This window comes from Salminus brasiliensis, chromosome 7 (genome assembly GCF_030463535.1).
Source record: "Salminus brasiliensis chromosome 7, fSalBra1.hap2, whole genome shotgun sequence".
Classification (NCBI taxonomy): Eukaryota; Metazoa; Chordata; class Actinopteri; order Characiformes; family Bryconidae; genus Salminus; species Salminus brasiliensis.
Window position 1 is genome coordinate 6,295,960 of NC_132884.1, and position 24,700 is coordinate 6,320,659.

General features: G+C 42.8%; 1 protein-coding gene across 1 annotated transcript; it reads left to right on the forward strand.

The window, feature by feature from the left end:
* The first annotated feature begins 524 nt into the window (after positions 1-524).
* On the forward strand, positions 525-24,173 carry htr2ab (5-hydroxytryptamine (serotonin) receptor 2A, genome duplicate b). The gene is made up of 4 exons (XM_072683579.1): positions 525-600; positions 4,527-5,051; positions 19,947-20,147; positions 20,880-24,173. The coding sequence occupies exons 2-4, from the start codon at positions 4,724-4,726 to the stop codon at positions 21,686-21,688; spliced, it is 1,338 nt and encodes a 445-aa protein (XP_072539680.1). The 5' UTR covers positions 525-600; positions 4,527-4,723; the 3' UTR covers positions 21,689-24,173.
* Positions 24,174-24,700: the final 527 nt, after the last annotated feature.

Consider the following 24,700-nt stretch of genomic DNA (forward strand, 5'->3'; position numbering starts at 1 on the left):
GTCGGGGATGCCCCAAATTGTCCCATTCAGATCTTTCCGCCAAGGCTTTTGGAGAGGGAGATTAGAGCTCAGAGATGAATGAAGGAATGATATAAATACATTCAGTGCTTCTGTAAATATGAGGATTTAAAAATGTGTGTGTGTAGGTGTGCATACACATGAGGGCACACGCGTGCATGTGTGTGAAAACACTCGGATGTCTTTGTCTCGGTTGAACAGTGCCAGAGGGAGTACTCTGAGGCAAGTGTTTCTGGAGAGAGCTCAAACAATCTGCCTTCAGTCATGGATTGTGAAGACTGGAGAACCTGGAAGGGAGAAGGAGGGAGAGCGAGAGAGAGAGAGAGAGAGAGAATGAGTAAGTGTGAGAGAGGGATGGAGAGATGGAGAAGGGAGAGGGAGGTGCATAGCGACAGAGAGAGAGAGAGAGAGAGAGAGAGAGAGAGTGAGAGAGAGAAGTGGCTTCTGCAGTGAGTTTATCTTACTGTTGCACTCTGACGTTGTGTTTTTTTCTTCAGCTTTTGGAGTGGAGAGTTTACCACTGGGTGGAAAACGCCAGAAAGGATCTCCTGAGAAAGCGTCTCCTACACTGGAGCTCTGAAGGTTAGTGTGTGGTTATTTGGTTGTGGTGGGGGTTAGAACCTTTGATTTTGATTGAAGTAGCTTTGAGGGTTTTCTTTTTAGGTTAATTGTTTGTTTGATGGTTAACTAGGGGTCTGTCACTTTGTATAATGTTGTAGCAGTGTTACATCAGTAGAACCCTATTTGGTGCTTTGTAGAAACATTTTACACCACCATGCCCAATATATATATTTATATATATATATATATATATATATATATATATATATATATATATATATATATATATATATATATATAGAAAGAGAGAGAGAGAGAGATAAGAGATCATAGAGAAGAACCAAGGTGGCATTTAGATTGGTCTTTGCGTTGTTCTGAATTTAATGAATATATGACAATATATTAAATTAATAGCGTAGAAGCACTACATTTAATACAGAACCCTTGAGGAACCCCTTATTTTTGGAGTTCTTTCATTTAATAGCAGTGCTGTATATACATTTTTGGTGCTATGTAGAACCATTCTTTAAAGATGCATACCCATGACATTGTCATGAGGAGCCAAGCTTCAATGTGGTTCTTTGAGTTCTCATAATTCTGTATGTAGTGTACTGAAATATGGTGTATATATATATTGGTGTATATATATATTGTGTATATATGGTGTATATATATATATGCATTTACTAAAGATCCCTTGAAGAACCCCTTATTTTAGGAATTCTTGATTCAATAGTGATGCCATATATATATATATATATATATATATATATATATATATATATATATATATATATATATATATATATATATATAACCAGTCTTTAAAGATGTATGCCCATGCCATTGTCCATCATAGAAAAGAACCAAGCATTTAGATGGATCTTTGAGATCTTCTGATATTGATTGATGATGCGTTTACTGAACTGCGGAAGATCAGAGCATTTAGATGACTCTGTCTGAACTATCCCACTGAAACATCTGCATTTGATTAATTTCACTGCAACAGAATTCTGATTCAGGCAGGTTCAGTTCATACTGTTTTTGAATCTTTCTGTACTGGCATTGACAGATTTATACATGACAGAATATCAGACATTGACACTGCCCAGGAATTCCCATATTGGTGCATTCCTAGTATTTATGTTGGTTGTTTGCTATTGAGAGGCGTTGTGGTGTTTAAGCCTCTGAAGTCATTAGAACCTTAAAGTTCTAACGGTTATTTATCAGGGATGCACAATGATGCTGGACTCCCGTCAATCTGATGGTGTATTTACTGATGTCTAGAAGAACCAAATGTTCTAGGTACTCTAAGGTAAAGGTGGTACTAAGAAAAACGGTGCTGCAAATGGTTCTGCAATGCAGTGCAATAGTGGAACCAGCTTTAAAAGAGCTGTATGTGAAGAGGCACATGAAGTAAATATTCTTAACTAATTAAAAGATTCTTCACACTTAGACATTACACTGTTACAAACATGGTTCTTTAAGCAACCAAAACCAGCTCTACTATGGCTCCCGTAAAGAGCACCTGGTTATTGGACAGGTGTCTATTTAAAGCTATAAAGGATCCTGTGTTTTAATAAACTCACTATCAGCTTGTAATGTTCTGTATGTTCAAATGTTTGTGGACACCCCTTCTTATGAATGCATTCAGCTGGTGGTGCTCCATCCAATACTTTTGGATAGAATTAGTTAGGGAGTTGGTGGGGATGAGGTGGGGTAGAAGTGATCATCCAACATCCTGACCTCACTAACGCTCTTCTAGAAAGCCTTCTTTACTGGACAGAAGAGACAGTTACTCCAACAAAAGCAGGATCAACTCCTTTTTAATGTGCTTGATTTTTGATCGAGTGTCTCAATATTTTTGCCCTATAGTGTCTTTGCAAACATTTGGACATACAGTGTGTAATACATATATATATTTATATTTTGCATATAGGTTCCTTACAAGGGAAATAAGCTTTAACCAAGAGTGTACTGAGCATGTGTGTGTGTGTAGAGGCAGATGCTTACTAGTGTGTGTGTGTGTGTGTGTGTGTGTGTGTGTGTGTGTGTATGTGTCCCCATTGTTTACTTGCTTTATACTAGGACAGCAGCAGATGTGCGAATAGAAATCACCTAAGGGTTTCAGCCTGTCTGGATACATGCATCTCTCTCTATCTCTCTCTCTCTCTCTGTCTTTCTCTTTCTCTCCCTACTGACCAATGTAGATAGCTGGTGTCCTGCCCTGTGTCAGCTCTGCTACCACATGTCCTATTTGAACATGCAAAAAAAGCAATATATCTTCACTGTCCGAAGAAAAACATGTATCTCCAAAAAGTCGCTGTTGCTGCAGCTGTAGATGAAAATGCTCTTCACTTCATGAAAATTTCACCGATAGTCACTGTGGACCAGTTCTGTTGGTCCATCCATCTGGAAATGTGCACACAATGTGAAGGTGGGACAGCTGCCGTATTCAAGTGATTCTCATCCTCTGAAAACGGAGAATATAAGAATAAGAGGAGAAGAATGTTGTGCCAACATTTCACAAACGAATCTGTTTGGGCCATCCTACCCAGCCAGAGACAGCAAGGCCATTAATGCTCTCTAGGACTCTCAGCCATGGTGAGCTGTGGCATCACCGTGGATGAAACACACAATCTTGCAACGCCAGGCCAACACTTACAACCTGTTTACACCTGGCATCTGGATAGCATCTGGAGCTACTTTGACCAGATTCTGTTTACACTTAACTTAAAATGCGTCTCCAGTGCGATCAGATGAGATCGGATTTTACTTTGAGAGTGACATAGCAAAAGCAAGGGAGAGAGAAGCCATGATCCACAGTAATTATTCTGCTTGCCTGATGGAATCTGATCGCAGAAAGCGCATTCCGTTTACACTTGTATTAAATGTGGATTGGATCCGTTTTTGACGACCTCTGAATGTGGTTTGAGTGATCCGATTGTAATCCGATTACAATGCGTCTTGGGTGATGTTTACACCTGGATTTTCATGCAAACAAATGAAATCCGAACATGATCGGACCACCAAAACACATGTTAATGCCAGGTGTTAATAGGTTCTTAGACAGTTGCGCCACTCGGAAAAACTCTCAGTTGTTTTAGCTTTGGACAGCTCAATACCTCTGCAACAGAATGCAAATGCAAATCAGACTACTTAAAGTTTAAGGGCAAAACGCACCCATTTGAGGTTAGACTGCATACATTATCCTTACAAGGGAAATAAGCTTTAACCAAGAGTGTACTGAGCATGTGTGTGAATCTAGAGGCAGATGTTTACCAGTGTGTGTGTATAATGAGCTTTGCTCTGACTGACTGGTTTATGTCACTGAGGTGGCTCACAGGAACCACGTAGTATAGCATAGCGTACCATAGCATAGCCTGTTTTAAGAACATTGTAACTATTTAGCGTTAGCTTTTAGCCTAGCTTAACTTAACTTGCTTAACGAGTTTGAGCTTCTCTTCTGTGGACACTGGCACAAGAAAAGCTGTGGTCATGAGGAATTAGCCTGGTTCATGTAAAACAGGCCAATTCCAAAACCCCAAAACTGTTACATCACAGTCTTGACTCAGTATCAGTATATGCAACCTGTATTCTCATAACTAGCATAGCCCAGAGATGATGAGCTGCTCAACACCATGTTCTCCTGAAGTCGCCATCGCGTTTTACCATTTCACTAGTGTTGCCTAAGTTGCCCAAGTTTATGGAAATGTTGTGGGTCTACATATACTGAGTCAAGACTGTGATGTAACAGTTTTGGGGTTTTAGAATTGGCCTGTTTTTCAGCTCTGCTTTGGTTATTCCAGGTTTTCTTTTGAAGTGTCTGAGGTTGAGGGTTTGCCAGTTCCATGTACCGAACTCTCATTATACAACTATGCCAAAGTAAACATCACGAAACAGTCCTCCCGCTCCCTTACATATAAAATTGTACTCTATTTTCACAGGAATGTGCCTCACCAAAGCCCAGCTGATGTGAACATTCTACTTCAACGCTTTCAGCGATGGACCAGATGCACCTGAGCTGGATTTTCTTATCTCGCATTTGAGTCGTATGCTGTTTTGTCCTCGACTGCACTCTGGCTAATCATATTAGCACCAGACAACCAAGTATGACGCGGGAGAACGAGTGAGGACTGCCGGCATGACGTCTTCAAACAGGAGTTCAGGGATCATGGGTAACATATACATATTTCATAATGACTCCAAAAACTGCAGCATTGCAGAGGTCAGAAACGCTTCGCTGGGGTCATGGTGCGGGACCTCCGGCTCCATGCAGAAGAACTGGGTGGCGCTGCTGATCCTGCTGGCCATCGTTGTCACGGTAACGGGGAACATCCTGGTCATCATGGCAGTTAGTCTGGAGAGGAAGCTGCAGAACGCCACCAACTACTTCCTGATGTCCCTGGCCATCACGGACATGCTCCTGGGCCTGCTGGTCATGCCCGTCTCCATGGTCACCATACTTTACAGTGAGTTGGTAGAGATGCTGTCCAGAAAACTGTGTTCATCATTCTTTGCAGATTGTACATTTATGAGTGTAGAGCAGGTGCTTCTAATGGTCTGACATGTTGTTATGCTCCCTCAGGCGATGTGCATTTGTATGCGTGTGAGGAAGAAACAGTGTGTATGTGTGTGTGTGTGTGTGTGTGTGTGTGAGCAAGAAAGGAAGGGGCCTAGAGAGTATTTCACAAAGCAGGGTTTCTCAGTTTAGCCAGATAACTTAAGCCCAAAGTCATGTATGTTCAATAATAAAACACTATCTGGTGAAATACACCCTCCCCCTCATAGTCAGTAGAAAACTGGTTAAGCTCAACCCTCCAACAACATCAGGCCCAATACCCAGGGCTGTTATACAAATCACAACAATGGCAAACCAGGCTTTGAGTGGCTCAGCGGTCTGTGAGATCGAATCCTGAGACATGCCGCTTTGCCATCAGTGACCTGAGCCTAACAGAGCACAATTGGCCATGCTTTCTCCAGGTGGGTAGACGGTGCTCTCTTCCCTCATCACTCTTGAAATGATGTTGGTCAGCACAGGCATCTGTTTGCTAATGTGGTTGGGCTGGGGGCCCATTGCTTTTCTCTGAATGTGTTGGCTGCCTGGCAAATCCTTGTCGGCGGCAATGTGAAAATAAGCGGCGGCTAGCTTTGTGTTAAGTGTTGGGAGCATTGCCTGTGCTAGGTGGAGCTACGTAAAGGGTGGGTTAATTAGACAAACTAAAAAGCAAAAAACAAGAAGCAATCATTCATCTGGGTGGATAGCGTTATAATCAAAAGGATGAGTTATAATCAAAAGGAAAACAAAGTATGTCCTTTTTTTTTTTGCTGCTTCATGTTCCAATGACATATGCTTTACTTATAATGAGGTTATGGGCCATCTGATGTGCAGATCTAATTAGTTTAACCTCAGCCAGCCAGCCATGCTATGTATCATCAAATACACCTGGACATTTTGTTTAGTATAATTAACAGTGTTAAAACTTAGATCAGAGAGAGAGAGAGAGAGAGAGAGAGAGACATAAGAAAATAGTGGAGAGGAGGGGTAGTAAGATTGAGGGGTAGTAAGATTGAGAATTTCCCCACTGCGGGACTAATAAAGGATTATCTTATCTTATCTTATATTAAGATAAGTTAGTCCACTTATTCCCAGATAGCATGCCCATTTGGGGCCCACATGGTTAGCTCAACCAGGAATCAGAAAGCTTTGTCCATGGGTTCCATGTTGGCCCCACATACGGATGCCTGCCAGCTTCAGTGATGGAACCAGGAGGGGTTAGATGGGCCTAGATGGGACCCTAGTGAGATTAGGTGGGCTATATGGGCTATGATGGGGCCCGTTTAGGAAGCCCAACTAGTAACAACACATGTACAAACCCGCTCAGAGCCCATGCCCACCTGGAACCCACCTATGTGAGTCCCACATGAACATGTTGAAATTAGCCTGTTAAAAATATGACTTGATTAGCCATTTGAGTGTACGCACGTGCATCAAGCCTTGCCTGTAAGACCAAAACTTGAGTATTTCTAGAATTTTATAGAAAACCTAATCTGCAATTTCAGACTGAGGGGCTTTAGGCATGTTCCTCATGCCAAAATTCAGTTTGCTAGTGCAGACCACGCCCTGAGAGCGTAACCGGGGGGCGGAGTCCTTGAGAAACATCAATAGGGATTAATAGGGGACTCATTTAGGTGGGATTTGTTTGCATGACAGTGGATTTTCTGAATCTAATACGTTACCATGACGCTTATTCCTCTTAATGTCACAGTAAACCTAAAGGTAAGGTTGACTCATTTTGAGGCCAACGTATCGCACATTTGCCAAAAAGTCAACAGACTTTACTGGAACAGAGATTTGTTATTAAAACATCCCACTTTTTCAGAACGTAATTATTAATATCCTCCTTTTCCACGTACAAATACAGAACCAGTGCCAGCCGTCTGCAGCTACAGTGCTCTTCTGAGTGGGTTGGAGAACACTACTTTGTTTATTTAAAGAGGAATCAACAGTTCAGGAAGAAAGAAGGAGATCTTTTTCCTCAGATGGCCTAAAGCACCCTGGAATGTGTTTGTGCTAGCGTGAGTGTGGACTGGCGGCATTAGTCTGATTGCAAGTGGGACCAACTCTCTGGCTAAAAGACCCTCAAATGTGTCCCACCTGTCAGGCCACGAGAAAAATCCCTAGCTCTTCAAACTAAGATACTGGGTGTGTGTGCGTGTGTGTGCACCATCAGAAAAAAATGGTAGTGAGCAGCAGGTACATTTCTGTTCCATATGTACAATGTACAGTACATGCACTGACATACCTGCCTGCACTGTAAAGAATGGCTGAGAAATTTACGGTGAAAAAGACTGTAACAGTGAAATACCAGCCATCAGCCAAAGCGCTCATTTATTCCATCTATTTTCTGGGCAAAATACATTATGTACTGAGGGGCTTTAGGCATGTTCCTCCTGCCAAAATTCAGTTTGCTAGTGCAGACCACGCCCTGAGAGCGTAACCGGGGGGCGGAGTCCTTGAGAAACATCAATAGGGATTAATAGGGGACTCATTCAGGTGGGATTTGTTTGCATGACAGTGGATTTTCTGAATCTAATACGTTACCATGACGCTTATTCCTCTTAATGTCACAGTAAACCTAATACATTATTTTTAACATTAGTTTTTAACAAACATATTTAGTGATATTTATAAAAAAAGCCAACACTTTGGGCGGTTATGCATTTATTTGTTTGTGAAAAATACATTACGCTTAAAAAAACAACATGTATATCATTGCTGTCCAATAAAAAAATGTATCTCCAAAATGGTGACTTTACAGGAGAAGGCAAAAACATCCTTAACTTTAAATGGAAGTCAATGGAAAATAACAGTCTCTTCCCAGTAATAACAAGCATTTCTATTGGTTCATTCATCCAGAATTACCTACACAGTGTACAGAGCAGCTACAGGGTTCAAGCCATGGAGAAAACTAAAAACAGACAAAAATGGAGATACATGGTTTTCATTGGACAGCAGCGATATAGAACATGGCATGAGTCAGCTGTGCTGTTTCAATAATATACAGTGGGATTGTGCAACATTTTGAACTTAAACTACTTTCCCATTGGCTCCTGGCATCATCATCTATTGACTTATTGGCATGTCCCCACTCCCTTCGCTCACTGTCAGTGTGTAATCGTTCTGCATAGGCTACCTTCTTTTGGGTGTCCGTTTATATTTTATATAATGGTTATATAACGGCCTGGCCTCAGTGTTGAGCAAGTTGCCATTTTTTATAGCAGAGTATTGCAGGAGTCACTCTTGCATTAGCATAGGATTTTACTGTCCGTTTCTTTTAGTAAAATTTAATTAATATTAGTTAAATTAAGGAATGAAAGAGTAGGACAAACAATTGTTATGTATCTTTTACACCTTAATATATCCCTATATTTTACAGTAAAATTCTAGCAGCCACAGCTGCCAGTATTGTACCTTAATTTTTATAGTTTTTTTACAGTGTAATATTGTGTAGGTCCCCCTTTTGCCGCTATGACAGATCTGACCACTCTAGCCACTGTGAAGCTGTTCTTGCTCGTTCTGTGGTATCTGGCACCAAGGTGTTAGCAGCAGACCCCTTAAGTTCTGAAAGTTGTGAGGTGGTTCAGGCCTCCATTGCATCCACAAGCCTTAGGGGCCCATAACCTTGAAGCTGGTTCACTGGTTGTCCTTTCGTGGAGCACTTTTCGTAGGTACTGACCACAGTGTACCAAAAAAAACCCTCTGCCTAATGTTTTTGAGATGTTCTGACCCAGTCATCATCCAGCCAGCACAATTTGGCTCTCGTCTAAGTGTCTCAGATTCTTACACATGCCCATTTGGCCTACTTTGAACACCCTAACCCTAACCCTTTCAGCACCTTCAAGACCTGACTGTTCACTTGCTGCCTAATATGTAGATCTCAATCCTTGACGGACGCTACTGTAGATGAAGATGATCAATGTTTTTCATTGGTGAACAGTTTTTGATTGGTGAACAGTGGACAATACATCCCCGCTCACTCAAAAATGGAAGCTGCCATCTTGTTGGAGCTACACTGTAGGAGAAGCCATGTGATCACCGAACATCGTCCATATTTCTTAGTAGCAAGCTCTCCACTTGTTGCTATGTACCTTATTTTACATAGAACAATGAGGGTGGCCATGGCCATACAGTGAGTAGTATAGTGTGTTTAGTTTAGGGGGTGTCACAATAATTGGAAGAAGAGGAGAATTTTGCATGAACAACAGGGGATATCTTGCTCAAGATTACACAGCGATACATAGTTCTTGTGAACGTGAAGTTACATAACGCAGTAGCCGGTGTTCTGGGCCCGAAGTGGGAACGACAAGTCAGTGGAGCTTCACAGCTGTTATTTTAAGGCACAAATATTGCATAATGCTGCTTTAAGTACATTGCTTCAGTACAATTAATCATTTGGTGCCTCATTCTCACCAACACGGATGCGTTGAGGGAATCTGAGCGTAAGGGATAATGATGCAATCCGTGCTATGAGGGGATGGTGTTTTTTGGGCGCATATAATGAGTGCGTTTGTTGGCCATGTGGAATGGCTGGAATTAGCCCGGCTGTCTTCTCATGAGGGTGGGGTAATCCCTCCCCCTCCTCCCCCACTATTGCTTTGAAGTTGGATTAATTAAGCTGTAATGATGCTCCTCTGTATTCGATGAGCGCGAGGAAGGGAAGCGATGCTGACACTTCTGGTTTGATCATCTGAATAATTTGGCCTGTAGAAAGGAAAAAAAAAAAGACACTTCCAGAGAAGCTGTGGCAAATGGTATCGGTGCGATGAGAGATGGGCTGAAGTGGCCTACTGACAGATTTGCCTTAATAGCCGAGATGCATTATTCATTCGCTGCCTTGACCAGTTTCATAGGAAGCGCTGTCATAGCCCTTGATCATGTAAAGATAAGGGATATTAAACATGAGCAGCTGGTTTAGAACAAGGTCACACCGTCACGCTCCAGAGCCATGACACAGTGGAGCCATCGCACGAAATAAAAGCCTACAGGCTGTCAGGCGCTATTCTCGTTTTTGTCCGCTGTGTTCCTTACCATTCACTTCCCTGTCTGTCATTTGTTCTCTTTCCTGTCCTCTGTGACTATCACTACACTCTTCCATGTCCATCACTATTTTCTGAACTCTCCTCTAAGGTACAAGTCAAAGATTTGGTCCATCCTGACTGTTTGTAAGTTCTATCTTAAAGCAGCAGTATGTAACGTTTTTACCTACAAATAACAGCTTCAAAATCATTGTGATGCTCCACTGACTTGTACTAGGGAGAATGACCTCGCTATCGTTGCTACTCTGGGTTCGGTACGCTGCTAACTGCACTATGGAACTTTGGTGTAGAGGTCAGGAAAATGCTCATGGAACTGCGTAAAGCGGCGTAACCCGAGGCACATGCTTCTTTCACTTTCAGTGGTTGTTCTGTTTCTCTCAGCTTGTCCAAAAATGCATGTGTCCTTTAGTGGCAACTCAAAGCGTATATTATACCTCTAGACTGTAGGGAAAGCCCTGGAGCGAGAATTAAAATATTTTTGCAGAATGCTGCTTTAATAGGGAGAGTAGACTTAATTTTTTAAATATACAAACATTTTCTCATGCAAACTCTTTTGTAGCTTTTGTAAAAAAAAAAAGTGATTTGTTCAATAAAAGACATTTTATGTTGATATATATTATTTTATATAAAATTATTATAATATAAAATATATTTTATATATAAAATATTAAATATTAACCACTTGGGGGCACAATAGCCACAATAAATAAATAAATTAATTAAAATGTAAAAAATTATATATATATATATATATATATATATATATATATATATATATATATTGTATCAATACAGTGTATTCAACCTCTGCATTTCACCCATCTGTGGCAGTGCCCACACACTAGATTTGGGCAGTGGGAACACCACATACAGCAGTGGGTAGCCACCTCAGCACCCTGGGAGCAAATATGGGTTAAGTGTCCTTGTGGGTTAAGTGTCCTCCTTGCCCCAGTTCCTGCCATTTCCAAGGACTGAATCTGCAACCTTCCAGTCCAAAGGCCACTCCTCTGACCTTTAGGCCAAGGCAGTCCTCAGAGTTTCTCAGATCTGCCCTCAGTTCTGCTGAGTCCGCCTTAATTGATGATGGAACAGTGAGAATATTCTCCTCTATTACGTAGCGGTGGGCAGCGACCTTCCAAATTACCACGCACCCACTTTGTTTTATGATCCCAAAAAGTAGATTTCCTTTAGAGCTTTTAAAAAAAATGAGAAGTTTGTGGTTTGGGAACCCTTAATCATTATATCCTAATTAGTATGCATTCCTCGTTAAAAGTTAATTACCTGCGTCTGTCCTTGTTAACGTGTTGGAGCCAGTCCGCTGTGTTGTGAGGTGAAGTGGGCCTAAGTAGCTGTATTTGGCAGCAGGCCAACATTTCTGATTGCATAATTCTACTTTATAGCTTTGATGTCCTCCTGGTTAAGTATAAAGGGGGTGTGTCCAACTGTTTGGGGCTTTATGTCCATCACTATTTGCTTTCCTATCTTCTGTGTACAATATGTACAGCACGTGTCGTTCAGAAACACAGAGCCGCGAAGATATCCGTCCAGTAGCTGTGGGAAATATGACCATATGATTTCCCTCTTATTAATAATTTGCAGTAGTCATTCATGGATATTGTTTTATAGTCATGCTCAAATCTCATTACTGGGCAAGAGTTGGTATTTTTTGCTCTTGGGCTCCTCCTAAGGTCGAGATGTGTGATTCACTTTTACTCCACTGCAGTAAAACAGTAAATCACACTTTGAGCGCCCCCTGAAGGACATGCTTCTCAAAGCATGTGGACTTAGGATGACTTAGTTATCGCAGGCATTATCCTGACCGTTTCACCAAAGTTACAAAGTTAGCAGCCTTCCGGCCAGGAGAGGCAATGACAGAGACGCCCCTATAGAGGGTATGCACGTGACATCACAGGTGGCGGTAATCGTGCTGTCACGCCCACTGAGTGGCAAATTGAGTAAGTGTTAGTGTTAGTGTTTAGTGTGTATGCTGAAGTGCACGCAGAAAATCGTCACAAATGGGAAAGAGCTGTTGTGCGACTGACTGTACAAACAGATTCAGCAGGAATCCGGACCTCTCCTTTTACAGACAGATGAAAGCTAAAGTATAGAGAAATTAATTAATTGCTGCAATTCACAGAAACAACTGGAATCTAGATTCTGAAAGGTGTGGGAACTTTGGTTTTAGCGAAGTCAAGCTCTAAAAACAGGTGGGGAAAAAACAAGCCCATCGTAGCCGTGAATCTAGTTTGATTAAAAGGGAAAGCAAGCAAACTTGGATAAACCAGTCTACTAAATGAGCCTGACAACAGTGGAGAACACTCCTAAGACCATGCACTTCAACTCTGTACTCACAGATATTAGGCTCAGTTAGCTGGACGCTTCTGGCTACACACCACCGTCCATGAACCATTGGTCCTTTGGCAATTTGGATGGATTGCTGTGGAGTTCAACTGCATTTAACTTGAGCAGATAATCACTTATTTCATTCCTGGTTTGGCTGATTTCCCTTGTAAAAGCAGCCATGTTGCAGAATGATATGTCACTCAGTATATCTAAAGTGGCCGTGTTCTAGTGGGAACGTGATGATAATGCATACCCTCTATAGACCATTAGCACACTTCTGTGTTCATTAACGTAATAGCGTTACTGTACTGTAATCAATAGCTGAGGTTACTGCTCTTTCCCAAATATATTTAAGAACAAATGGGGTCTTATTTCTTCCAAAGTTTCGGAGGTTAACGTGTTGTTAACTGTAACATAATTTTAAGCTGTTTAGGAAATGCATGACTAAAATTTGAATAAATATTTTAGTCCAAATTTAATCGACCTAAATTTAACTAAAATATAAAACTAAAATAAAACAATTTAATTCAAAATAATTAACTATTTTTTAAAATAGTTAATAATTAAATTCCTTACCTAAATCACTCAAACACTGAAAAATCAACATTGCATTCTGTTTGATAGCCTATTTTATGTGCTGACACTGTTTTACCAACACATACACTATATGTCCAAATGTTTGTGGACACCCCTTCTAATGAATGCATTCAGCTACAGTAAGTTGCGCCCATTGCTGACACAGATGTGCAAATGCATGTAGAGTCTCTAGCCCCTGTAGCTATTGGCACCATGCCTAATGCTAGGTGTGGGCTAGAGGGGTATAAAGCCCCCCAGCATTGAGCTGTAGAGCAATGGAACTGTGTTCTCTGGAATGATGGTTGGTGCTTCATCCAATACATTTGGGATTGGTTGGGGAGTTGGGTATGATGAGGTGGGATGGTGATCAACCAACATCCTGAGCTGACTTGACACTTTTACGGCTGAATGCAATCAAATCCTCACAGCAATTCTCCAAAATCTAGTAGAAAGCCTTCTTTACTGGACAGTAGAGACGATTACTCCACTAGTTTTAATACTCTTGATTTCAGAAGAAAGCTTGAGCTGGGGGAGCTTTCTACCCCTCTAAGCCCACACCTATGCACATCTATGTCAGCAATGAGTGCATCTTAAAGTAGCAGAATGCATTCATTAGAAGGGGTGTCCACAAACATTTGGACATATAGTGGATCTCAGTGGATCTCAGTTTAATGATATTCTGTATTTGTTCCATACCCACCTTTACCGTCCACTTTCCTCGCCTCTAGAAATAGGTCATCTTCATGTCCCTGATGTAATGATCTTATATAACAGCGTCAAAGTAACAGAATTCATACGGAACCGGGAATACTTCTGGGAACACTGTAAGTAAAGCCTGTCGTGCTGAGGAGAGCATTACATACCCATGGATCCTCCCACTGTGCCTCTTCCACAGTGTTACTGAAAGAATGCAGTGCGCTCTCTCTATAGCTGTCCTCTAAATTGAAATCTTCCCCAACATTGCTTTCACACCCAGTCTCTCCGGGTGCATAATCGTCTCAGTTCAAAGAAAAAAGAAGGAGGCAGAGTGAGGTTTCTACACACCACCACCCCACTCACCCACACTCCACTCCACTCCACCCCAACCCCGACCCCAACCCCGGCCCCTGACTCTTCCTCTTTCCATTCGGCAGCACAGTGTACTAATCCTCGTTAGACTTCAGTGCTTGTTTTGTCAGCGAGGAAAACCAACCCTGTCTCAGATGATGAATCATCTCCAGGGGTTAGCGGAGAAGGCTGCACTTATTTTGGATCCACAGGCCGTGGGCCTGCGTGATGCAATGCACCCTGACAAATTGGATGCATGCATCAGCAATTTTTTGGGATATTACAACAAATTTGGACTCTTAACTCTATAAAGGTTGCAGCCTAGACCGTTTCTTCTGGTGGTTTATAGACATTAATGTGCACAGGGTGTAAGATTCGTTTTTTATTGGCCTGGAATTTAACTGGAACACCGAGGCACAAACTGAGAACACACTACGCAACTTTGAGAAAGGTTATTGAGGTTATTGGGGGTGGACACCAAAAAATGTCCAAGTCACTGAACTTCCCCTGGAGTTTGACTCTCCTCCCTGACCAAGATGGTCAGTGTTTGTGTGTGTGTGTTGCAGTAGTACACACTCTGGACTGATATCGGTTGTTGTTTGTGGGTGGGAAACAACACCGCTTTCCCCATGACAGACTGGGGTTCAATTCCCCAGCCAGGCAAGTACACTACGTTACATCTTGTCCAGTCCTTGGACAAGACTCCTAACGCTACATTCACCTACCTGTGTACCATGATACATGTGTAAAAAGCATTCACCCCCTTGGGTGTATGTTTTCCCATGTTATTGCTTTCATAAATGGAATCATGATGCATAAATATTCACCTCGTTTAAAGTGCCCGACCTAATTCAACAGAGGTCCAGGCAACAGGTGCTACTAATCTAACAATCAAGTAACTGGAGATTTACCTGAGTCCAGTGATTGTAGTATAAAGACACCTGTCTGGAAGGTCCAGCCACTGATTAATCAGCATTCCTGGCTACAAATACACCATGAAGATAAAGGACAATCCACTGAACCAAAAAATGCCACTGAACAACCCCTGGAGTTTTGTTAAATCCAACATTAAGAAATGGAAAGAATGTGGGATGTGGGTAAAAGCAGCTGAGATGGGAGAGACTTAGATGTCATATGACTCGAAGGTCAACCGGAAGAAGGTTCGATGGTCTGATGATTCCAAATGAGGAGCTTTTGGGCCATCAGACTACATGTTGTGTTTACAGAAATGATTCTTCTGGGAACCCATCCTCACCATGAAGCATGGTGGTGGTAACATTAATTAAACTCCTTCAGAGTAGTCATAGGTGTCTTGGTGGCCTCCTTCACTAGTCTCCTTCTTGCATGGGCACTCAGTTTGTGAGGACGGCCTGTTCAAGGTAGATTTACCGACGTGCCATATTCCTTCCATTTCTTGAAAAAGGATTTAACAGAACTCAGAAAGGGTTGTTCAGTGGAATTTTTTGTTTCAGTGGAGTGTTCCTTTATCTTCATGGTGTATTTGTAGCCAGGAATGCTGATTAATCAGTGGCTGAACCTTCCAGACAGGTGTCTTTATACTGCAAACACTGGAATCACATTCACTGCACCTACTACTACTACTACTACTAGCACCTGTTGCCTGGACCTCTGTTGAATTAGGTCGGGCACATTAAACGAGGTGAATATTTATGCATCATGATTCCATTTATGAAAGCAATAACATGGGAAAACATACACCCAAGGGGGTGAATGCTTTTTACACATGTATCATGGTACACAGGTAGGTAAATGTAGCGTTAGGAGTCTTGTCCAAGGACTGGACAAGATGTAGCGTGGTGTACTTGCCTGGCTGGGGAATTGAACCCCAGTCTGTCATGGGGAAGGCGGTGTTGTGTCCCACCCACAGACAACAACAGATATCAGTTCAGAATGTGTACGTCTACTATTACCACCCCCCACCCCCCCCAACTCATCTGATCCAAACTGTGCCCGGATTATTTATACTAACACAACGATCAGATGGGATCAGTCTCGGCTGATGCTCAGCATTAAGATACTCGGATTAAAGGGCAAAATAACCTGATTGGGACATCCCTAACTATCTTAACTAACTTCTTAATGTGTCACAATGAACCCCTCCTGTGGGTTACACTGTAAAGTGCAGTCCGCTGAAAGTCTTCGATACAGCTAGTAGGACACATGTTCGCACCTGGGCCGATGAATGACAAGCGATGACACAATTAGGGTACTGAAAAATGAGCTACAAATCTTCATGTCATTTGGGATATCTGACAACTTGATAATATCATCATTCGCTCCGACACAACTGGGACTGTAAATCACAAAGCGATAAAGAAGTGTGAGCAGTCAAAAGGTCACAGGTTGGGAGAAAGACAGCAGGTGCAGTGTGATGTAGATCAGGACCGTTTCATCACTCATCACACAAGAAAACACTTAAACTCTATGGCTCAGTTTCCTTTGTTGTGCTTAGAAGAACCTCTTTTGGTTCCGAGAAGAATCATTTCTGCAAAATACACGTGTGAGTTTGAAAAACCTTCAAAATTGTAAAGAACTTTACTTTACCTCAAGTGGAGAGTGTGATAGGTGGGTTCCAGGTGGTCTCAGAGTGGGTTTGTACATACATTTTTACTGGGATCCAGTTGGGCTTCCTAAATTATCCCCATCATTACAGCCCACCTTCATTTCATATGGGTCTCATCTAGGCCCTATATGCAGTGTACAACCCAGATGGGGCTCATGTTTAACCCATCCTGGTCCAATTACTGACCCTAGTGGGCATCCATATGTGGGGCCAACAGGAAATCTGAGGACAAACCATTATGGGGTCCTGTTGGGTTACTCATTCAGCCCCACATGGACATGTCAGCTGGGAAGGTTCTTTAGAGGTCATACGTCTATTTTAGAACCTTTTAGAACCCTCCGTTTATGTACCATATCCTATAAGGGACAGCCATAATGGTTCTGTGACTGTCAGAAAGTTACACAGTAGTATGATAATTCACTATTTTTTAGTTTATTTATTTTTGTTATCTGACTTTTTTTCAGGTGGCTTAACTGCATTGTATTTAGTAGATAAAAAACATCATGTGTTTCAGCGTACAGTAACCTTCATCTGTGCAGCTAGATAAATAATGATCTGCCCTGCGAAGTTCAAAAACAGCTGTAGATAAACTGAGACACTGAATAAAAAGGCCCTTTCCTTGTTAGATCTAAGATCCTGACATACAAAAGCAGTGTAAATTTAGCACTGACATTTAGCACCTGAAGCAGTGTTTTCATACCTCACACAGCTCAGCTCAGCTCAGCTCAGCAGAACAGTGTTAGTGGTTATAAAGTAGTTATACAGTATATACAGTAGTCTCTATTCTATTTAATTGTTTTTAGACTTTTAGATTTTATTTGACCTTGCAGGATTGGTTGTGGTACAAGCCATCGGTATTCTCTCATTTGATCCATTTCTATGTTTTAGACTAATTATACCCAGCAGAAAGGGCTTTATGCTCCAAAAATGATTTAAATATTTTCCTGTATTTTGAAACAGGCCAATTTGACCCACAGCATAATAAAACCGTTAAGGGAAGGCAAGTGTTTCCTCTATGGTATCAGACAGTATAAAGAAGAATGTGCTCAGAAATTCATAAAATCCCTCCTGAAAAATCCAGCTCAAGACCAGCTTTTGCTGGTAGCTGGGTTCAGATGGTTTAAGCTGGTCTTTGATCAAGGTGCCATACAGACACGGTTGTCATACAGACAAGAACATGCCATATGGTGATAAGCTAGCTGGGTAACCAGCTCTTGACCAGCATAGTGTATGTTGCATTTGATTCTGGTCATGCTTGGTTATGCTGGTGGACCAGTGGGTAAATTTGGTCGTGCTGGTAATGCTGGTCAACCAACTTGGTCATACTGGTAAACCAGCATGGTCTTTCTGGTCATGCTGGTCCACAAGCTTGGTCATGCTTGTGATGGTGGTCATCCAGCTTAGTAATGCAGGTCATGCTGGTCCACAAGCTTGGTCATGCTGGTGCACAAGCTTGGTCATGCTTGTGATGGTGGTCATCCAGCTTAGTAATGCAGGTCATGCTGGTCCACAAGCTTGGTCATGCTGGTGCACAAGCTTGGTCATGCTGTTCATGCTGGTCAACCAGCTTGGTCCTTCTGGTCATGTTAGTTGACCAGCTTGGTTATGTTGGTCATGCTGGTCCACAAGTTTGGTCATGCTTGTGATGGTGGTCATCCAGCTTAGTGGTGCAGGTCATGATGATCCACAAGCTTGGTCATGCTGTTCATGCTGGTCAACCAGCTTGGTCCTTCTTGTCATGTTAGTTGACCAGCTTGGTTATGTTGGTCATGCTGGTCCAAAAGCTTGGTCATGCTTGTGATGGTGGTCATCCAGCATAGTGATGCAGGTCATGATGATCCACAAGCTTGGTCATGCTGTTCATGCTGGTCAACCAGCTTGGTCCTTCTTGCCATGTTGGTTGAACAGCTTGGTTATGTTGGTCATGCTGGTCCACAAGCTTGGTCTTGCTGGTCATGCTGGTGGTCTAGCTTGGTCAGGTGGATCATGCTTGTAGACCAGCTAAACCATCAAAATAAAAAAAACATACCCAATACTAGTGAAAAGCTAATCTTTTTCAGCAGTGATAATAAAAACAACTGATTTATGCAGGTCTGGTGCTGGTTGACCAGCATACCAGTGTTCAAAAGTCTTCTGGTGTTTCTAGTGACCAGCTAAGCTGGTCCATGCTGTTTTTTAAGGATGGTAATAACAGCAACATGAATCATCAGTCACATGAATATCAGTGCTGAAATACAGCTCCAGTTCTCTCGCAACGCCTTATTACTCTGTCAAAAACAGTAAAATTGAAATGGATGAAAATGGCATCCAATGCGTTTTGCAAGCAAACCCTTTTACATTTGCACTTATGCAAGGCTAATGTAGATACTAGCATTGTGCATTCTTCATGCCTAACTCATCACACACTTCCCAGCCAACACGTCCATGTGGGGCTTGTATGGGAAACCCAACTGGGAACCAGAAATTTTTGTCCTCAGGTTCCACATTGGCCCAACATATGGATGGCTACCAGGGTCAGTGATAAGACCAGGAGGGGTTAAACATGGGCCCATCTGGGTTGTACACTGAATGCAGGGCCTAGACGGGACCCGTGTGAGATTAAGGTAGGCTGTATTTTTGGGGCTTATTTTGGAAGCCCGACTGGGTCCCAGAAAAAAAAAACGTATGTACAAACCCACTCAGAGCCCACTCATGCCCACCTAGAATCCACCTTGTCCACTCTTCACTCCACTTATGAGCATATTGGCTCGATTGTCTCAAAACATAGTTAAGAGCTGTTAGGTACTCTCTAATAGACGTTCATAAAGGTTTTCTGACACGGTAGGGCACCATTATCTTTGCCATTTGGTGAGGTTTAAGCTTGTGTTACTTTAAAGCTACATTAGCATAGTAGCCTTAGTGCTATACGTAAGAAGCAGGCATCAAATATGTCCTGGCTGATTAACTACATTTGGTGTCAATTTTTCTTTTGAACGTTTGATTTGTGGGAGTGGGAAAACAACAAGCCTGTAATCCAGTCATTGATCCTCTATCTGAAGACAATCCCTTGCTCTAATCTATTTCGACAACACAAAAACAGCACCCTCTGCTGGACAAAAAGGCAATATGATGAGCTTCAGCATGCCTAATGTTTCAGGAAGCCTTCCCCAATATGACCTCAGGTACTCTCCTACTGTCCTTACCAGGACTAGCAGTGTTTCTATGCCTCTTCTTATAGATTACACCTGGCCCTTCCCCTTTGCTCTGTGTCCTATCTGGATCTACCTGGATGTGCTGTTTTCCACGGCGTCCATCATGCATCTGTGCGCCATCTCTCTGGACCGCTATATCGCCATCCGCAATCCCATCCAGCACAGCCGCAGCAACTCCCGCTCCCGAGCCCGGGTCAAAATCACTGCAGCCTGGACCATCTCTGTAGGTAAGCGTGGACGTGTCTTCTAGTTTACTTCTAGTACTCCACAACCAATACTTTTACTCCCTCACCCAATCTCTTGCTCAGAGAGCTTTAATTGAGCCTGGTTGGTTGGCCAGTTCCAACCAAACCACTCCTCAAACCCACCCAGATGATCTTTGTCCTGGAAGGTGGGTAGATGATTCAGAACCACTGAACTGAGGTACACTCTTGACCGTTTGAACCCTAGGTTTGTTATTCTATTATAAGACCTGTTATTAATGCAGATACTACAATGAATTATTTGGTAACAGTATAGCATACTTTGTGAGTCCCACAGGGTTCTATTTTAGGGTCTATGAAACTGATAGTAATTATGAGAGTAATGCAGTTATAACAGTGAAGAGCTGAAGTGTAGGCCTACATACAGGTGCCATAAATGGGTTTTGTATGATGCCACTGTTGGTTCTCTAAATAACCTGATTTACCCCCTGCCTTACCTGCACACCTGATCCAGCTAATACGGAACAAGCTCTTAACCTTTACTTAAGGCGTTAATAAGCAGGAAACTGTTAAATTGTGCAGGAAGAGGTCATTCTCCAGAAGCCTTTTTGGGAACCACTGTCCTAGAATATTTACGTTATGTGGTTGTTCTTTAAACTTAAATAAAAGGTTCTTCACACTTCTTCATTTACAGATATGTTTTTCTATTTTTTAGAGAATCAAAGCTGTACTCTCTCTTTCTCACTTTCTCTCCAGGAATCTCCATGCCAGTTCCTGTCCTTGGCCTCCACGACCACTCCAAAGTCTTCCAGGACGGCAGCTGCCAGCTGACGGACAACAGCTTTGTCCTAATTGGGTCCTTCGTGGCGTTCTTCGTGCCGCTCCTCATCATGGTGGTCACATATTTTTTGACCATCAGCGCCCTGCAAAGTCAAGCGACAATGTGCCTGGATCAGCTCATGGTGCGTCCAAAGTGGCTGTTCATGATGGAGCTGCTGCCACGAGGCTCACTGTCCTCCGAGCGCCTCTTCGGCCGGGGGTCCCTCTGTCCTGACTCCATTGTCGGGACCTCCAGGCCCTTTGTCCGCCGTACCATGCAGTCCATCAGCAACGAGCAGAAGGCCTCCAAGGTCCTCGGTGTGGTTTTCTTCCTGTTCGTCATAATGTGGTGCCCGTTCTTCATTACCAACGTCATGTCGGTGGTTTGTGGCTCCACAGCTTGTGACCCGACCCTCATGACTGGGCTGCTGAACGTCTTCGTGTGGGTCGGCTACCTCTCGTCGGCAGTGAACCCACTGATCTACACGCTCTTCAACAAGACCTACCGGGCCGCGTTCGCCCGCTACATGCGCTGCCGCTATCGGGAGCAGAGGAGGCCGCTGCAGTTCATTCTGGTCAACACCATCCCTCCGCTGGCCTTTGACTCGTCCAAGCTCCCTCTCCAGGGAAACGTCTCTTTGAGACGGTCCACAGATGGAAGCGAATCAGGGGGCTCTCCCAGCAGGAACCAGGCAGAGCATCTCAATGCACAAAACAAGTGGGAAGGGGATGAGAGTCATGTGTGAAACTGTAATGGTCACCTCCAGCATCTTCCACCTGCAGACCTGTAGAGCCAGCAGTAGTTCTAGACCTGGAGTTAGGCACTCTGAGGTTTTAAGTTTGCGCCCCCTAGTGTTAAGGGCTGGCTAGCTACCTAACATAAATATACACAAGTAGACCCTGAATGTAAGAAGAACATTACTCTCAAACATCATAAGAACAGGTTGATAGGACAGTTATGCTAGCTAGCGAGCATGTACTCTCACCCATAACATTAACACCACCTGCCTAATACTGAGTGAGCCCCCTTTGTGCTGCTACAACAGATCTGAGCATTCTAGGCATGTACTCCGCAATACCTCTAAAGGCATCCTGTGGTATCTGGCTCCAAGACGTTAGCTGCAGATTTGAGCATCAGAAGTTGTGGCCCATGACCCTGTTTACAGGTTGTACTTTCTTGGAGCACTTTTGGTAGGTGCTTACCACTGCATACCAGAAACATCGCACAAGGCCCAGTGGTCTAGCCATCACAATGGCTCAGATCCTCATGCTTGCCCGTTGACCCTTTTATTAACACATCATCTTCAAGACCTGACTGTTCACTGTTCAGAGACACCATGGTTCACCCTGCTCCTTTTCTTGTTGCTATTTGTTCCTAGCCATTGGTTTGTTAGCTGGCAACCAAATACCCCACATTATGCTAGCCCTTATGCTAATGCAAGAGGTTACAAATCTAGAACATGAAATGTCTTGGAACTGCAGGTCTAGAACTGCTGCCGGCTCTCCAGGGCTCTTGGGGTGGTTGCTTTTAAGGACATGTGAACTTGCCCATTTACAATACCAGCAATATCTGCTAATGCCACCTTCAGGAATCACTGAAATAGTGCCCAGGCATTCCCAGAACCAAGGCCGGGAGGATGTCTCATTAAATTATATTTTTATAAGAGACCACAATCCTGCAGCGGTCTTTTTTAAATACAGTACCTGAAGAGGACAGCAACTGTGGAGCTTCATAGACGATTCAGGACATGATGACATGTTTCCCAAGCTTTGCAACATAACATGAGCTGAAGGAGCAAGTGTGATTTTACTTCCCCTTAACAAGTCTAGCGCTGCAAAGAGTCTGGCTGGAAAACAATGGGAAATCTGCTCTGAAATTTTGGGATTTTACTGCCTCATTATTTATTTAGACCTGTGCACTGAAGTTGTGTCCCGACATTTATTTGTCTGTGTTGCCAGCTGAAGGCCATGGGAGTTCTGGCCTAAAATGGAGAGCCTTCTAATCTGTACATCCAGCTGAACGTCTGTGCAAACCTCCATTTTGTTGTGTTTTCTAAAGAACTGATATTGCGAAGCGTATCTGATACCCCAGCATATTTTTGTTAAATGTCTTTTTTTTTATTATTGAGTGGTCAATACTAGGGTTGGGCGGTATAATGGCAACACTGTATACTGCAGTATTTCAAAGTGTTGACGGTATCTTAAAATGAGGATGTTACAAAGTGTCTGATTTGATCTAGTACACGGCCAAATAAGCTCTTACCCCCGTCTGCATTTAAGAGAGGGCGCTGTGGGAGCTCTCTGATTTGTGATGCCACACTTTGAAAACAGGTGGGAAACAAACAAGCCCACTGCACTTACGAGTTTAGCAACATGATAAGGTCTGAAGGGCAGAGAAAGCAAACCTGGATGAGAACAGTCTACTGAATGAGTCTGAAAATAGTCGAGAACATTCCTAAGACCATTCACTCGACTCTGTGTTCTCAGATATGAGGCTTTATACTCTAAACAGGTGTGATTTGAGCCTCAGGTAACTGGAACCCGGCCTGTGCTGTGGTGTTAAGCCTGCGAGCTAACTTCTCTAGGCCTAAACAGCTGGTTACAAGTCCAAACATGGCTAATCCGTTCACATTTAGCCTCTAAGTCGACTTCTCTGTCTCAGACACAAGTTTTATTCGCCAACACTATTATCGGACATTTAGCAGTTAGTCAACAGCAGCTGCACTGGGCTGTCTGTAGCTGAGCTAGCTAAGTGAAGGCTAGCTTAGCGAGTGGGCTACAGATCTAAAACCACTGGAAAAAAACATTCTTATCTAAACATTTATAAGTGAGATTTCAGTCAGTCGGACTAAGTTTGTTCTGTGGTGAGCAGATTGTGATCCTGCTAACTAAGCTAGCAGTTAGTCCCCTATCAATGACCAGCCCCAATATTGTCAATAACTTCAAAAATTCAAAAATTGTCAGCTCCTGCCTTAGAGAGGCATTTCAACTTTATTCTTGCAAAAAAAATCACATCTAAAAATAATATTTAAACATCTCTAATAGCGCTGTAATCTTGTGCATCTAAGGCGGAAATGTGCAATATGCGGAAGTGGCCGATATTGTTGGGGAACTAACTGCTAGTTTCTCTAAGCTAGCCGGCTATGAGTCCAAACACGGCTAGACCGTCCACATTTTAGCCTTTCTTTTACTCTCTCAGACGCGAGTTTGCGTCGGATGTTCAGCAGTTAGTCAACAGCAGCTGCTCTGGGCTGCCTGATACTCTGTGTATCTGTAGCTGAGCTAGCTAAGCAAAGGCTAGATTAGCGAGCGGGCCGAAAGTAGTCTTCTCTCTCTTGATTCAGAGCAGTTTAACATTTAGCTTTGTTGTCAGACTGATGGTTTAACATTTATTGAATGGTTGATTTAAAATTTGCGCTTGTTCACCACATTTTTATCACCCTGTTATTAAAGTGAACTATGAAAAAGTGGATACCGGCCAACCCTAGTCAGCACCCAGGGAAAATTTCAAGGATTTTATGGATGTGATCTTGTTTTATCATTATGAAGACGTACAGATCATGTTTAAATGCCTGTATGTAAATAAACAGACCGGTCTGGATGGCAGTGCTCTCTTTCTGACCTAATTGTGGCCTGGCTAAGCGAACAGGACAAAAACAGTCACTAAAAAGCTGCATCTTGAGATGTTACACATGGCACTGGAATTCCAAACATCATATATCAATGCAGTATTGTGGTCTCCACAATGGAGGACTGTG